Below are 17,336 nucleotides of genomic sequence, written 5' to 3'. Positions count from 1 at the left end.
GTTGTAATTCCTGAACAGTTAATGCAGTACTTTTCTTAAAGTCTTTGAAAGTCTACACAGCAAACTCTGGACCTATCTGTACCTCTTTGCTATATCGTCACATAAAACAGACAAATATCCATGTTGGGTAACTCCATCCTGTTTTCCATTAACTTCCCCATTCACTGTGCAACTACAATAGATTTCCCCAGGTTCAAATTAGAACTCATACAGCTGTTACATGGCTGGTGTTTCTCCAAAATGACGTGGAAAAGGAAGAAAAAAACATGTTTGGAGGGCCGTGTTTATCTTTAATTATGAAAGCTGTGGTAAAAAAGAATTTCACATGTATCCTCTTGGGGGAAATGCATTCATACTTTCAATGCTCCAGCAAGCTTTTGTACTTCAGTAATTTCAGCATGACATGAAACTGCATATACTCTGTGTGATTACACATGTGCTAGAATAGCGAGCAGGTACTCCATCTGCTCCGGTCATGAGCTCGGAAAGCTTGGCCCAAATAGTGATTACCGAGTGAATCACGAATTTAGGCTTAATGGGAAAAAAAAGACTGGCATGTCTTTGTTTGGTGTGACCTTGTTATATCACTTTGTTTCACTGTTTTTTGTTGTTTTGTTTTTTTAAAAGATACATCATTTGCTGCTCTAGACAAAAAGACACACTGCAGTCAGTAGAGCTGGTTTTATATATTTATATATATATAGATATATATATATTTTTTAAATGTTTTATTCTCAGTTAAGTGGCAGGTCGTGTTTTATTACACATACAGTAATGAGGAGGAAGTTTACATTCATTCTCAGGGTCCTTTCAGAACAAAGAAAAACAACACAGCTCTCAGAAGGCTCAAGCAAACAGGGGGCGGGTGGGGATGCTGCAGATCACACGTGGCTGCTTTTGGAAGATGGATGGAACAGCACAAAACTTCTTCTTTTTCTTGTTTGTTTTTTTACAGAAAACTCACAAATTGTCAAAAAGAACAAAAACACCTCATAATGTGTCATTACAAAGTTAGTTACAGAGCACCTTTTTGAAATTGTGTGTTTTTTATTATCCACATGAAGGAAAAACAGCACATTGTATTTGGTAGTCAGGAGGAAAGGCACTTATTGTTGAGCTTTATTTTTTAATGAATTCAGTTTACAGTATCTGTGCCAAACAGGAGACAGAAGCAATGAGATGAGGAGACTTACAGTACACTAAAGCACTGAAGAAAGGTCTGAATGTGGCATCGTGATTCAGATTCAAGGTTTTAAAAAAGGTGGAAAACTGCACTGTTATGTGTGGACAGGTAGATTAGTCATTATCTCATAGACTGAAAGAGACTACAGGAGAAACTCAATTTAGAAAATTTAGAAACTTTTACAACAAAACTCCAGATTCAGCCTTAGGTCCTATGATGACAAACGCAGATCAACGTACATGTAGGACAGGACGCTTAACTTAAGTGACGTAGACAGCGTGACGAGACAGAAAACCGCTCTTTTCTAAAACAGAAGTCACCCGGTCTTTTCACCCGATCGGCAGACGGCAATGACGGTCAAGTCAGTCGGACTTGCACCGGCCCTAACCTTCAGCTCTCCGGGTCTGCTTCAGTTTTAGCCACCTTGTGTTAGAAAGAAATACATGGAGACATCCACAGAAACCCAAATACACGTAAATATAGAGGGGTGGGGGCGTTCAGGCTGCACATGTGAGCGGCTTCGGGATCAACTTCAGCAAACGGTTCACACCGGTGATGATGACTGCATAGACTTAGCACAATGCAATGCAGGGAAAGGAGGGAGGAGACAGATTGTGTCGCTATCTACCAGCCAAAAGAGTGTTTGGGGCGGGGGGGGGGGGGGGGGGGGGGGGGGGTGGAAAGAAATGAGGGATTTAGTGAGCATTACAGTGTTAACAGAGGTGGAAGGGAAGGTGAGTCTAAGGGATGACTAAGATTTCCTCGTTTTCTTCCTCTCTTTTTTTTTTTTTTTTTTTAAACACCCCCCCGTGCTCTTGAACGTCTTCCGTCGTGCTGTTGGAAGGGGCTGTACAGATGGACCTCAGCGTTTGGCTGGAGAAGCACTCCTGCTTCCCTGCATAAGACAAGACACATGATGAAAATGTGCACATGACATGTCGGCTTCAGCACTAAAAGAGAGCCCTCCGGTCATTTTGCACAGAGTGTAATTACAGTATTCACTTAAGCACTTTGCAGACAAATCCACGAATAGATCATTCAGCTAATAACTTCTGAATGAAAAAAACAGCCTTCACTGTGAATGACGGTCATTATAAACCATCAGCCTTGTGAAAAGATAAGCTGCCCAGATAAGTTGCTGTTTCTCTTTTGAATACATGATTTCATCAGCTTTCCCATTAAGCCTGAAATTGACACACATTGATGAATTAACCAACCTTCAGGCTTTTTATCTCCCATACGTTCTCAAACTGAACAATGACCTTAACATTTGCTTGAAAATCTTATTAGCTAAAGTTAAAGTCATAAGCAATGTGTTAAGACCAATGTGTCACCCACCTGCATCTGGAAAACAAACTTCAATACAAGAGCAGTAAATTTAGGTCAGTGTAATGAGTAATATGACAAACTAACCACCTCCTCTGGCCAGTTTCAATTCATTTTTTATATAAATGCATTTATATAACAATGTAGCTGAGATATGCAACTGTTTCCATGGTCTAAGGAGCTTGGAAAGAAAAGCGTTTCACCTCTCATCCGAGAAGCTTCTTCAGTTCTAGGGTCAAATGGTGGAGAGTCCCAGATTTAAGCTCAGTGTATTTCAGACCCAGCAACACACTCAGACAAAAACTGGTTCATCCGAAAGACAAAACTCCAAAACACAAACGTAACAATGTGGTGTATGCTGTACAGTGCAGCGAGAAATGCTCAGACCTCTACATTGGAGAGACCAAACAGCCACTTCACAAGCGCATGGCACAACATAGAAGAACCACCTCCACAGGACAAGACTCAGCAGTCCATCTGCACCTACAGGACAAAGGTCACTCTTTCGAGGATGCCAATGTTCACATTTTGGACAGAGAGGACAGATGGTTTGAAGGAGGAGTGAAATAAACCATTTATGTCCACTGTGAGCGACCATCTTTGAACAGAGGCGGGGGTTTACGACACCAACTGTCTGCCATCTATAATCCAGTTTTGAGATCCCTTCCCAGACGCCTTAACGCCCACTCACACCCTGGGCCATCTGACCTCAGGAAATCACATGATAGGGTGGGGCCAGGTTTCATAATGAGCTCACCTGAAACCCTGGCTGATTGTGACCCACACCCGTTTTCATGCCTTGGCTCATGTGATTACGTAGAGGATCATCAGGGGGTCCTTTTGTCCCTCTGTGGGGGGAAACTCCCACTGGGTTTAAATCTGGGACTCTCCACCATTTGACCTTAGAACTGAAGAAGCTTCTCGGATTAGAGGTGAAACGTCTTCAAGCAACTTAAAGAAGTCCAGACGCTCCTTAGACTACGATGACCTGGATGACTGAGAACCTTCACAGAGATACTGTTTCCATAAAAAAAAAAAAAAAAGGATTTAGAATTATGAGAAAGTGTGTCAGAATCTAATATATTTAAGCAATGTTGTGCAATATGGCAAAGCTTCTGATTCTGAAGTAAAAGTGATTATGCAAGTGACAGATGTGAGTTTTAAAATGACACAAAGTTAAAAAAAAAATGTGAACGCCAAACAGAATTGTAAGAAAATGAAACAAAAATAGGGAAAAAGTCTGTGAAAGGTATCAGAAATGTAGTCAGAGTTTGTAAAAGCTGGGGCTCATCCAGCACAGAGGAAACATGAGAGCAGGATAGGTTGAAGATCGTTGGCCAGTTGCAAATACATTTGCTTTGTCATCTTCAAAGCAAAGATTTCCAGTCACCCATTGATTTTCATCCCAAAAAGAGTCCAGAGCAGACAGGCTGCTTTTATCTCAGAGCTCTCTCTTTACAGACTTTATTGAATTTTTTATTTTTTTTCCTGTCTCGCTTGTTCTTGTTCGTGCCTGCTACTCTGCCAGAAAAAGCAAGCAGAGCAAAAGGCATAAAGATTATTCAAATGAGACAAATCTTTACAGACTGCAGTAGGAGATAATCCTGCAATGTACAAGGCTTTTTATTCATAAAACAGCGGCTGCTGACTGCTCTAGCCATTTCACATGAAACTCGATATCTGTCCCGAAAGGGAGCGATGGTGTTCGGACTTAAAAAAATATCTTACTTCCATTTGGGCCTTGCTGACATTTATGTGTAGAAATGCTACTGTGACAGCACTAAGTCAACACTAATCAGCCTTATTAGGAAGATTCAAATGGAGCGTCCCAGGAGTGCGTTTACACTCTTGTAGCTCACTGACAACAATTTAGCACTACAGACATGCTGCCCAGGGGAAATTTGAATATCTCTCTACTAGCAGTAATCGCTAAGCTAAATAACAATCTCAGGTACAGTCAGAGTGGCTGGCTAATTAAATCCTGTCAGGAAATAACTAGCAGAGCATGAAGACTCACACTCCTCTTCAAGACGCACCAAAACAAATCTGGTTATTAGGAACTGCTCTGGAGGGGCCGTGAAGGCAGCAATGTGAAGCTGATGGTGAAAATATAAATGATGGTGAATATAAATTTTTTTTTAACATAACAGAAACATGCAATCAGCCAGTGCTAATCTATGGGATACGCATTAGTACAGACTTGGAACATTATTGCTGTCTGTCTATGTGACATTCATTAAAATTTTCTCAGCTTCTTTATTATTTTTGCATCAGTTCTCTCATCTGTTTGTAAATTACCTGCGTCTTAAACACCAGAGAATCACACAATAAAACACATTAACAGATGGAGGCAGCGGGAGATCAGCAGCTCCTGTGCAGCTCCTATATTTTGGCTGCTAATGTGTTTTTTGTGCCAGTTAATACATTCCCGAACACAAAAAAAGGACTAAACTAAACTAAACACTGTATTGCTTGTCACATGATTAATGCCAGACCTTATTTTGTAACAGCATAAAAAAGGGGTTATATTATAAGCATTAGAAATAGTCCCAGCGAACCCTCATCAAAAGTGGATCTTCTGCATGATTATATCAGCGCTGGCGTAAAGCTTGTAGCGTGCACGATGAACAATTTTGTGTCTAAAAGCCTCTTATTATTCTGCTGCTGCCTGCTTTAGCAATGACATTACAATGGCTTCTAAGCATATCAATGCTGAACAAACGAGCAGCGACTCAAACTCAAGTATCCCTCCACCAAGTATCGGTTACTCACTCTGCTGCTGATATTATCACTGTGGCAAAGAAGAAGACAAGGCACGGAGAGGGATTAGGGAGAATCATTTTCTGTTTGCATTACTAGTGAAGAAAATCAGCATGAAGAAACAGAGAAAGCAGTGTGATTTTATTTATTTTTTTACCATTTTGAAGATCCTAGTCAGGGTGCCTTTGCCGTCCCCTGCACTGGCCTTCTTGCCTTTAGCAGACTGTGACTTCTGGGGGCCCTGGCAGTGGGAGGGAAGAATTAAAGTGTGTTAAAGGACTCTGCAGAAAGCTCAGCCATCTCTTAATCCTCTGATAGAGAGCCCTGAAGAAATTTCCAGCCCAGCATATGACAATGATAAATTCAGAGTTACAAGGGATGGTTTTCTTCGTGACAGATTGGTGTGCTTTCCAAAAATTGTGTAAATGTTTGCAGAATATGCTGCAATCCGCTGGTGAGGTTTTCATCCAAATATTTGAATTATGCATAAAACCATCAAGCAGCATATCCAGTTTTTGCTGATTATTTGAATGTCATTTCTTCTGTTTGATAAATAGAAGAGGACCATTCGTATTATCATAGGTGTTGACATTTAAAACTGCCCTGCATTGATGGATCGGTGTGCCTTTTAAAAACACCCCAAGTGCTGATTGTTAATCAGCATAATCAGTGTTTCAATCTGGTAATATTTCAGACACTAGGATGAAAGTCCTTGGACATTCTTTTCAAGTAGGTGTAAAAATGTAATCAACCCAACATACTGAGGACTGCTCTGAGAAAAGCAGTTAGGGACCGTCTGAAAATTACAGCAGGGAGCTGAGCTTAAATTAGGCTGTCCTCGCAACACATTCAAATCCTTTTACTCCATTGCCTTTATTCATGTACCACCCTTATGACACTTGACACATGATAAAAACAAAAACAAAGGCTTTTTCTAAAAGTGTAATTAAGCACTTTATTAGGTGCACCTTGCTACCAATAGTCAGGCAGTTTGTGGTGTTTAAACCAGGGGTCTCGAACACCAGGCCTTGAAGGCTGGTGGGCTGCAGGTTTTAGATGTCAGCACACCTGAATCAAATGATTAGTTCATTATCAGGCCTCTAGAGAACTTCAGGACATGTTGAGGAGGTAATTCAGCCATTTAAATCAGCTCTGTTGGATCAAGGACACATCTAAAACCTGCAGGACACAAGCCAGCGAGGCCTGGTTCGAGACCCCTGGTTTAAACAATGCCCAGTTGGTACTAAAGGGCCCAAAATGCACCAAGAAAATATTCCTCACATCATTAGACCATCACAAGCCTGAACCAGTTTTAGGTGTGCCTAATAATGTAGCTGGTGAGTATACTTGTGTAATAAATAACTATTTAAACAAATTTGAATACTCGTCTACCTCGGGTCCAAAGAACAACTTCATTCTCTCCCTTGCCAGTAATTTCTGCACAGCCCCTAAGCAAGTCTGCTTTTTCACTTTTACCCACAGTCATCCTGCTGCTGCTTCACATACATGATGGAGACATTAAATTAAATGCTTGCCAAATGAAGCAGAAGGCGGCCTCGCTTCAGTCGTTCTCAAAGTAATTTCGGAAATGCAACAAGGATGATGAAGAGGAGTAGGCCTGTGTTATCATGGATGCACAATATGCGCACATGATGTGGATGAGTCGGGCTGCGAGGTCACCAAATGGAACTGATATACTTTGAAAATGGACTTAAGTCAAGGAAGGAAATGAGGGCATTATCGCTGATGTATGGACAGATTATGAAGGCTTAAGTGGATGATGGAGAGTAAATGGAAAGAGAGCCACAGGCATCATGCTGAAGGCAGTTTGAGAAGATGAACTCAGCTTCCTTCAAGTTTAATTAGGCATGATACCTCCATTTGGATTTTTTTGTGTGTTTTAAACCACCTACCAGGCCTATCTTGGCTGCTAGTCCTCTCCACTGGGTGTGTAGAGAAGCGAAAGACAAAGACAAGAGATAGGAGAGAGAGGAGACAAATAGCAAAAAAAGGGTGTCTTACTCAGTGCAAAGGCGGGATGGGAAGGAGAGGAGGCAGGTAGGAGAGTCCATCCAGAGGGAAGGAGGGGAGTCACAGGGTCACAGAGGGGAAGGCAGGTGCACAGGAGGTGCAAAGGGAGGTAGAGGAAGGAGGAGCAAGGCAGATGCTCACATCGAAAAGAGCACAAATTTAGTGACATTTAGCAAGGAAAGCATTGCCCACAAAGCATAAAGCTGCACATATATGTTCCCCAAGGCTGTTTCTGCACATTTACACATCTCATCTGTATTTACTGTTTCAACTGATGCTCAACGAGTTGACCTTTACTACCTGAAACTGATTCTATTAGAAAACAATAAATAAAATATTACATTTTTAAAAAATGTACCTTTATTCAGTGTCTTTAGACCTTATGATACACCATAAAGATACACCATCCATCCTCTTAACTGCTTATGCACGTTAGGGTCTGTAGCCTATCGCAGCTGTCATTTCGAATCAAACATAAATGCAGAATCCTTTTAACAAAGTAAGAAAGACTCACCCTAGACTTGGGAGGGGCAGGGGACACCTGAAGAAGAGTTAATGACAGAAGGTAAGAAGGTTTTCACAGAGCGGTGGCCTGTTCCCGCCACTTGAATCGTTCATCACGTATAACGGCGAGCATATTAACGTCGACCTCAGCAAATGAGACGGTTCCAATTAAATAAACAGATCTTGTGACTACAAAATGCCATAATTGATAAAAAGGCGAATAGCCAATAAGAATTGGCACTTTATGTCGCGAGATGCTAAACGCACAATCTGGTCCACCAACCAGCAGCTGGCACTGTTCGATAAGTCCCACAATGGGGTGCAAAGACTGTTAACTGCAAGAACTTCTATTAAAGGCGATTACTTTGATTACTTTTAGGCGATTATCTTGATTTACTTTCTGTATCATACAAGTCCCTAAATCAAAGCGGGGTTTTCTCATGACATTTTCAACACCACCACTTCTGCAGTGTCATCAAATCGCTGCAAGGACTCAACTTTGTTTGACTCAACGTTATTTGACTCATTCTTCACGACGCAGGTGGAAAAGGCTTTTAGTTAGAGACCAAAGGAAGTAATAGGAGAGTAAAGACACAAATACTGAATAACAATGGAAGAAAAGCCCACGCTGACAAAAAACATGTCTGACTCAATGTGAAATGTCTGGTGTGAGAGGATATGAGTGTTTCTAAGGTACAGTTCACTTTAGGGATTACTCACAATCGTGCGGAAGAAATGGACCACGGCGTTCTCGGCCCCGCGCTTACGTGGGGAAGTTGCAGAAGCTTTCTGAGGGCCCGGGGAGAGAGCGCCTCGGAAAGAGCCCTGGAAAAAAAAGGGAAGGAAGCATAACAGTAATATGGCTTCACTGACCTTTACTCAGTGTCGCTAATAGTAAATGTCAGCAAGGTTGGGATTTCATGAATCTCTAATTTAGCCAATTGAAAATAATGTCACATATGGTGTTAACTACCTGAAACATGACTAATTTTAGTTTTAATTTTAGAGTGTTTCATAATGGACAGTGCTGCTGCATCAAGGTGTGAATGTCTTCACTCCTGAAAGTCGTGGTGTATTCAGAAGTGGCTGATGATATCATTGTGCAAAATCGTTGCACGTCACCTCATAACCTTTAGGGGCAAAACCTCTAGCCACAAGCTATTCAAAACAAAAATGGTACAAATGAGCTGTTGGAGTTGTCTGTGTTCTCCTGTCAAAGGGTTGATGTCAAAAATAAAGAGTAATTATCATCCCAAAGTAGAATTAAATGCAGCTAATTGCTTTAAAGTCATGCTTTAAAGGGTACATCGAGGTGACTTTTTATGCCTGTGTGAGAACTGTGGTGCATTTAAAATATTTAACTGATGGAAACATCACGGGGACACAAAAAGGTGGCAGGTGAAATGCATAAAACTAACACAAATAGCGGCAATAAGCAGCAACCCAGAGAAAAAGGAACAAAATTCATTTCCACCTACTCACTGTGTGCTAATGTTAGTGCGTTGATCAGTTTCAGTGACCCTACTAATGTAACAGGAAAACCTCTGTATGTGTGTGTGTGTGTGTGTGTGTGTGGGAGAGGAGGATTCACATCCATTACCTCACATCAAAGAACCTTAAGGTAACCAAAGGGGGAAAACTTTACTGCCAACACCATTACGCAATCTGAGAGCCATCTGGTGTCACACACACTAACTTTAATGGGTTTTGTTTAAAAAAAAGAAAAAAAAAAGAAAAAGAAAGAAAAAATGTAAAATTACAATAAAAACTTCCCAGAAACAGGGACGCCCTGTTTTTTTCTTGCATTTCCTCAGTGATGTCTTTGTGTGCTCTCTGCTGCTTCAGTGCTGACCCTTTAATGCTTATGTGTGAGTGGAGGTGTGAATGAAAAAAGTTGAGGAATTCGAGTGATCTCGGTGACTGAGAGGAGAAGAAAAAGTAAAAATTGGCAGGATTTTTGTTGCTATATCCTCATTTTCTGTCAGTTGCCCCCTTTGAGGAGAGTAAATCCTTTTCCTTTTGTTTTCTCTGTTTTGCTCTCTTCCATTTTCTTTATCATTTGGTGAAACATGTGCATAATAACTTCTGTAACTGCTCCTGTGAGTGCTTCATCTACATTTCAAATGAATATTACACATTAGTTTTGAGAAGACAAAAAAAAAAAAAAAAAAAAAACAGGGGGCGGGGTCGTCCATTAGTGCCTCTCCTGCTGTTAATGGAGCCATTCGACTCTTGAGCAAATGATATGGAGGCATTAAAACCAAGTTCCTGCAGTGGTTCTGTTCAGCTTCTGGAACTACTTTTTAAACTTAATTGGCATCTGAAAGAGAGGGCGGTTGCAATCGCTGATAGCTTTATGTCTGAAGAGAAACGACATCAAGCAAGCAGGTGTGACGGAGTTTTTTTGGATTTGTGTGCTGCTTTCATTTAAGTGCCTGCTAAAGTTCCTTGAGATTTTAGCTCTTTGTGCCAGCCACTTTTCATGTTAAATACCTACATGTTTTTCTATTTCCATTCCTTAATTGAGACTGCACTGAGCTGCCATTATTGTTTTAATGAAATAGTTTGACATTGTCAAATATACTCATGTTTATTTGTCGAGTCTTCAGAGCTCTAATTCATGCTAACTATGGCGATGTAGTTAAGAGACTACTAGCTTAGCACAAAGACTACCATGACAGTTTGAGGACTACAACAACTGTTTACTCGAGTTTTCAGTTTTGTTAGCTGGGCTAACATTATGTAAATTTTCATCTCTTTTGTAGCCTCTTCACCAGTCTACAACCATGCAATTTTGGCTCCCCCTTACCGGTTTTGTAGTGACTAAGCAAGGCAGCCATTTATGCAGCAGAAGCAGGTCGATGTTAGCCCGTTAGCTAGCAGCAAACCTAGCTTAATCCTGCAATAAAGTGTCACTTGTCAAGAGCTTCATTACTTCTTTACCTTTTGTCATTATTGCCTAGCCTGCCTTTAATAAGACTTACAAATATTCTATAATAGACTCTCTTTTTACCTATGAAATTATAAATGTGACTGGCACCTTACAAGATAACTGGTTACCATATCAAAACTAACCATATCAACAATAAAGTTAATATTTGGTTATTTGTAATTTGTAACTTACAAATTGTATTTTCTTTTTAAATTGTCAACCCACTGTGGTTATCACTTAGTACTCCGTGTAGCCTATGCAGTTTTTTTTTTCTTGTTTTAGAGCAACCAAAGTTGCAAGTAGCGTAGCATTCATTTGAATGTGGTTCCAAGTTTTGGGGAACATTTATTATTCATTTTAAATTCCAATAATGATCAGTATTACTATAATTTCACCACATTTAAAATTATAACCCACTTGTTTTTTAACTTAGCGGAGGTAAGAGCTGGAGGTAAACCAGCTACAGTAGCTACTACTAACAAAAAAACAAACAAGCCCAAAACAGAACAAACACATTTTTAAAGTCAAAATTACTTGTATTCAATAATCATTAGTCATAGTCAATAATACCAATTAATAGCAATACAAGACAATTTGTTTTTGTTTGTTTTAATTGAAACATCTTCAGTCCTTCCTCCCACCTCATGCTTTTCCACACACACACTTCCATTATTAGATTGATTATATTTGCTAAGTGGTGCATAACCCAAACACACAGAAACATTTGAAATGCTTGTACATTCCCCCCCCCCCGCCGGCCAATCTCCTCAAAAGACAGCATTTGTTTTTAGTCTGCAGTAAGTTACTGTGCCACAGTGGCCGACTTGTTTCTTGGTCTTATAGTGCTGAACATAAACTTCTGTTTTCAATCAGCTTTAGGTAATCACTGAACTCAGCTCTGTTGTATTATCTTTTAATTTCATCTTCAGACTCATACAAACAATTCAATCCAGTTATCCATTACTTAGCTCCAAGTAGAAATAAAAAGTAGATCAGCTTTCCAATAACGCCTCATATTTATATGACTGACTGAACAGTTAAATATAGTATCTTGTCTTCTGGCTCAGCCTTTACAACCAAAAAGTATAGTTTAACGTGATTTTTTTCCACCCTTATTTCCCCTCTGATCTGCAGTAAATACGAGTTGAACAGTTGTTAGAGCAGTTAAAATAATTTATTGCACTTAGAACTAGAAAGAGACATTGAGCCAAACACAGTTAAAACAAAAACAATGCGCTGATGTTGTTAAAGAGTTTTAATCAAGCAAATATCCAAAAAGCTTAAACAGGATCAGGTTAGGAACAGATCACCGGTCACAGCAGATACAGTTATTACAAAGGCATTACACAGCAGTGGATTATTGCTGGGCCACTGTTGTTTTAAATAAAATCTCAGACTGGATCATGGATCACATGAGAACCTGAGGTGAGCAAAGCAATGAGACAGGGGGTCGCAGAGCCCCTCTCCCCCATCCCAAGACACTGGCATTTAAGAGTCCTCAAAACATTGGGCTCCAACTGTGAGCAGTCCTGTAAAAAGCCTGACACTACTCCTGCACTAGAATATGACTCACTATGCATGTCATTCAGAAAATTAGGAGGCAAATTAAGACTTCATAATTATTCTCAGTTCTTTATGAGTCTTCATTTCTGCTTGAATAGCTAATGCTCATGCAAATGTAATTTTCTATCCAATTAGCACATCATTATCCCTGTTTGAAATAATCAAATCCCGTTACTATTCAGATGCAGATTAACTGCAGCTGTATTGTGTCCTAAGACCTGAGTTTGTTTTTTATGGCGTCTTCTCACAACTTTAGACTACTTGGGGACGGTCTTTATATCTTCTCAAAGCCCCGACTCAGGTTTAGATTGAAAAATATGTAAATAAATCAGACAGAAAGAACATTAATAAGCACGAGGGATCAGTGTGCAATAGACTCCACATCTGCCGGTATGAAAACAATTCAACTCTACTGAAATAAGCATGCATATTCACAATCCAACGAGAAACACTGAGACAATCTGTCTTACTAATACTGCAGCCCGCAAATCAAAGTATGCATCAGGAACGTCTGTGGAGAATCTGTGCACACAGACTAGATACTGAGATTCAAAAATATCTGTCTTTAAGAGGAAATCTTTCTGGAAAAATAAATGTTTGCAGCCAAAAATTAGTGCAGGTTTTTTTTTTTTTTTTTCCTGTGTTGTTTGTTTTGCTAGAGGCAACAGAGGTGAGACCAACCTATCATTTATTTGAGATGTGAGCACTCGTTCATTTGAAGGCAAATCCTCGGTGAACACATAAATATATATTTATAGTTTGTCTTTTGTAGACTCGCCATCAATACGAGAAACAAGATACAATTTCATGGCCACGGCAAAAATGAGAGAAACCAAACAAACACGGCAGCGAATTAAGAGCTGACATTACATGAACGCTTCATAATTTGTTCTGTCGACACGTTCCCTTAATTTATTTTCCAAAGTAAAATAATGTCTGATCAGCTGAACAGGCTAGGGAAAAAAAAAAAAGAACTGTGAGATATATATATATATATATATATATATATATATATATATATATATATATATATATATATATATATATATATATATATATATATAAATAACCCCATTTTATCCTGAATCTTACACTGAAAACAATTTCATGGCTGGCATAAGGCAAAGGGAAAAATGCATATTTTCATGTTGTTCAATGATTTCTCTGCAGTTATTATGTGCCAAAGCACTCTGATTAGCACTCTGCGGGGTTAGAAGAGCTTTACAAAAGGAAAAAGCATACAATCAGAGAGATATTGTTGCCCCCAGGAATAAGCTCGCCATACCATATGATTCCTTTCAAACTATTATCATGTTTTCAGACAGCTGTCACAGTGAGTAGACGTGACTCGTGATGGATCATACAGATCAAGCGCACTTCCATTCCTTCTTTCTCAGAGAACTACATTGCAGGCTCAGCTTGCTGCAGTAGCATCATCAAGACAAGCAGATATACTCAGCGCTGTGTGGTAAACTCTCTGCGCTCATAAACCAGATTAGGTGCTGAAGCTTGGAATTTTCTATTTCGTCACCACCTCCAGAGGGCATCGCTGAATGGGCCGAAAGCGAGTGGAGCCGGCTGAGCTGTGGCAACGCTGCCAAGACTGGTGCCAGGAGAATAAATGGAACATTTGCTATCACAAATGTTCAGACTATTGGCAGGCACTATAGCAACATATATAAAAAAAATGTTGTTGTTGTTTTTTGTTTTTGTTTTAAAATGGGATTTTCTTTCTCTCTTTCTTAATTTTTTGAACAAAGTGGGCCTCACAGGAATACTGTTAAAGATTTGCTACTGTTCATAAAGGAGGTCATCTTAACAACATCGGAGTACATGGTTATTAGAAAGCAGCGCAGGCTCAGATGCTTCATAATCGCTCGCCTGCCAGACAAGCCTGTTCTTTCTTAACAGGATGCAGACTTGTATATTCCCAAACCTGGGATGATATTAAGCTCCTACACTAATATACTTATTTATATGCTAATACACTGTACATGTACTACTTGTTTGATCAGTTGTAGCATCATTTCATCCTCAACTTTGAAAGTGACTTAGCAGACTGTGGCAACGTGCAAACAGTAGTGAAGTACCTCCCTGTGGCTCGTTTATCAAATTATAGCTTAAAAAATTTTTTTACATACAAGGAGGTGAATTTCCCAGCTTATCATCACCATCATTGCAAAAAGTACCTGAACTGAGCTGTTCTCCAGTTTGACAAACGTTCCAATTAACAACAAGCTTAATGACAGCAACATGTGAAACACTATAACGTTACATCTAGAGATATTAGATCTGACTGAAGAGGAAAATGTTATTAATGTCAGTACCATTCAAATAAACAGAATAAAGAAATATTCTTAAATGGGTCAAAATCACAGCGTCTTTAGAATTAAAACAAAAAAACAAAACGAAGAAAATAACCCCCGCCCAAAGTCATTATCCAGTGTCGATTCAGGATCAGCCAGGTAATGTGAATCGCATGACAATGTCAGACTTTGGTTTAACATAAAATCAACAGTAAAACCAACACTATTATACATGACAGATATCTGACAACAGATTCTAACAATGTGTGTTAGCGAATCACAAGTAACAAGTGGTTCTGGGAGCCACTCTGCAGAACAAACTAAGGTACATAAGAAGGACTGAATCTCTTGGTTTCCTCACCTTGCCCTTCCTCTTCTTGTCCCCTCCAAAGAACTTTCCAATCTGATCCAGGAGGCCGGGGTTCTTCTTCCTCCGACCCAGGCCGAAGGCGGCCTGTGCAGAGCTGCTTGCGGATGCCATGGTTGTATTAGCAGTTGGTATTACGCTTGTGTTTGTCAAATGTGGGGTTCTTGCGTCTCTCTTAAATGAGAGCCGACAGAGGAGGAAAAAGAAAAAAATAGAGGAAAGGGAGGGGAGGAAAAAAAAAGCTAGCCTAATCTAGGTCCTGTTCTTGGCTCTCCGACCCGCACTCTGAAGCCGCTCCGCTGTGCTCCTGGATGGTCTGCAGCTCGTCCGATTCGGAGGGTCGGTCTTTGAAGGTGTTGTCCTCTCGGCCCGGGGCATCTCGGGAGAAGAGGCGGACCAGGTGGGGGCGTGGTGTGGCAGCGTCAGGGTCAGCTGTACTGGCGGGGCTCCAACACTGGTGGGGGTCTGTGGAGTCAGTCACCGCTGGCTTCTCCGAGACGCAGCCATTGTTCTGGTTTGCATCTGCCTCACTCAGGCCTGCGCGAGAAACAACAAGGGTCATCTATGGGCTTGGGCCTGCATGGCACACAACAAACCCAGAGCAGCACAATGGCTTCTTTTGATGAGAGCAGGGCCTTCCTGCTGCAGCGAAGACCAACAGAGCTAATACAATTTACATGTTAGCTGCAATGAAACCAACCAGTGAGCTGGAAAAGGTGTGAATGAGACATGAGTAACTGAAAGATGTTCAGTAAGTTAACTACTCCCTTCTCAGGGGCTCTTACCACATTGTGGGCTCTACTTGTATGCTGTAGTAGGTGGGATCACTAGTTTTGACTCAAACACAAGTAATTAGACTCTTGATTTTTATTTTTATTTTGCAATAATTCAACTATTTCACTTTACAAGAGCAGTTTTAAAACAATCACTCTGAAACTTGACAATGGCAACGGATTATCTTCCCATCGTGGCACTTTTTCGCTTCAACTCAGGGGCGGCTCTACGGGGGGCAATCCCCCTCCCCCCTGCTGTAGAGCCTTGCCCCCCCCCCCACACACTCTCTGAATCGTCCACTTTGACAGCTATCTGTTAAACTGGCCAGCTCCCACAGCAGAGGACATCCAGTGCATTCCTCCGTCCAAGACAATACGCACACTGTACTGACAGAAATGGTGTAGCACTACACCAGAGAATCTGCATGCTAATGCTGGCTGAAACAGTGGTCTTTTGTCACAGCTGCATAGTTATTACAAATAAACAAAGGGCCCACTGTCACTAAAATAACTCCTATAAGTATGGATTTTCAGCCCGATGCACGGTGACACTTATCCGATTTAGGACCCGAGAGCTACCAGGCTGCTGGCTGTGGGTATAGAGCAAGTTTGGATCTAGTCTATGCAGAAGTTAAGCTTTGATTTACCACAATTTTAGGTGGAATTACTTCTACAGAAACACATCCAATGAATCTTCTTTTCTTCTGGAAGATTTACATCTTGTGAATCACTTAAAGATCAATTGAAAGATGGGTCATTCCATCATCCATTATTCCGCCTATTTTAACAAGCCAATACTCAGACATTTATTGATGTATCCGTCCCAAATTACAGATCCTGATTAATTATAATGGTAACAAAGACCAGTGAAAATTTTCAGGCTTTTATCTTTATTAGTTTAAAAAAAAAAAAAAAGTATATTCACATTCAAACATCGTCTCAGATCTCAGAAAAAAAGTGAAAGGGGTACATTTTGTTCTTACTTACAGCTTTTAAGACAGACTGACACATAATGATGATCAGCCTCTCACCCAGCTTTTTAAAGACAAAACATAAATGCCTATACACACTGCTTTTGATTGTGTCTGTCCAAAAGGTTTTGCAATAAAAGTCTCACATCACCATAGAGAAAGAAAGAAGCTGTTTAAAAAAAAAAACCAAAAAAAAAACACCACCATTTCTAAAATGACGTTTAAAGTGCCTTATTAAACAGATCTAATAATGCAGGTATTTTGCTACCAGTGCTGCTTTTTCATCACTTATTCAATCCCAATACTTTCAGGTTGCCCAGTTACCTCTAATACCCTTGCAATTTAATGCCAGGAAAGGTGTGAGAGCCTCTGAAGAAAGCCATATCCTTTAAAAGGCCATTTTGAGAAAGCAAGGCCCTGTAATCTAATAAAAATCTTTCAGGCATAACATTTGCTTTAAGGCAGGTGAGACATCCAGTTCAAAGACCTCTTATAAAGAGTTTATATTAGCTACAGAAATACTTACGAATAAATAAAATGTGCAAAAAAGGTCTAGTCAAATACGATGCAGCTCATATTAAAGCCAAAATTGCCACAACAACCTATTCACTGTATTACTC

The 17,336-nt window shown here is 40.2% G+C and overlaps 2 protein-coding genes across 8 annotated transcripts in view; both read right to left on the bottom strand.

Moving 5' to 3' along the window:
• Window positions 1-676: 676 nt before the first annotated feature.
• Window positions 677-15,223, bottom strand: mbpb (myelin basic protein b). 7 transcript variants are annotated; one of them, XM_085290921.1, is made up of 7 exons: window positions 14,967-15,223; window positions 8,525-8,629; window positions 7,815-7,841; window positions 7,183-7,212; window positions 5,427-5,510; window positions 5,282-5,300; window positions 677-2,078 (listed from the first exon to the last, which is right to left on the bottom strand). In XM_085290921.1, exons 1-6 carry the CDS (start codon window positions 15,084-15,086, stop codon window positions 5,298-5,300), a joined length of 369 nt encoding a protein of 122 aa, XP_085147047.1. In that variant the 5' UTR covers window positions 15,087-15,223; the 3' UTR covers window positions 677-2,078; window positions 5,282-5,297. The 7 variants fall into 7 exon arrangements, with proteins under 7 accessions (XP_085147047.1, XP_085147046.1, XP_085147051.1 ...); XM_085290920.1 differs by lacking the exon at window positions 5,282-5,300; XM_085290925.1 differs by lacking the exon at window positions 7,183-7,212.
• The window catches only part of LOC146563670 (myelin basic protein-like), a 56,353-nt gene continuing 54,236 nt past the window's right edge, over window positions 15,220-17,336 (bottom strand). Inside the window, exon 4 of the mRNA XM_085290927.1 lies at window positions 15,220-15,509. Coding sequence (XP_085147053.1) covers window positions 15,220-15,509 — 290 coding nt within the window. The remainder of the gene's footprint in view (window positions 15,510-17,336) is intronic.

Source organism: Mchenga conophoros, linkage group LG11 (genome assembly GCF_057382185.1).
Source record: "Mchenga conophoros isolate Kocher_MC1m ecotype Shallow Benthic linkage group LG11, M_conophoros_male_GT1.1, whole genome shotgun sequence".
NCBI classification, from domain to species: domain Eukaryota; kingdom Metazoa; phylum Chordata; class Actinopteri; order Cichliformes; family Cichlidae; genus Mchenga; species Mchenga conophoros.
This window is presented reverse-complemented; position numbering and strand designations above follow the sequence as displayed.

Excerpts from the sequence above, each read along its gene's own strand:
- mbpb (XM_085290920.1), bottom strand. The coding sequence starts at position 15,086 with ATGGCATCCGCAAGCAGCTCTGCACAGGCCGCCTTCGGCCTGGGTCGG. Across the intron at positions 7,842-8,524 it reads TCCATTTCTTCCGCACGATT|GTGTCCCCTGCCCCTCCCAA; the intron begins GTGAGTAATCCC and ends ACTCTTCTTCAG. Across the intron at positions 5,511-7,182 it reads TAGCAGCCAAGATAGGCCTG|GGCCCCCAGAAGTCACAGTC; the intron begins GTAGGTGGTTTA and ends TCCCACTGCCAG.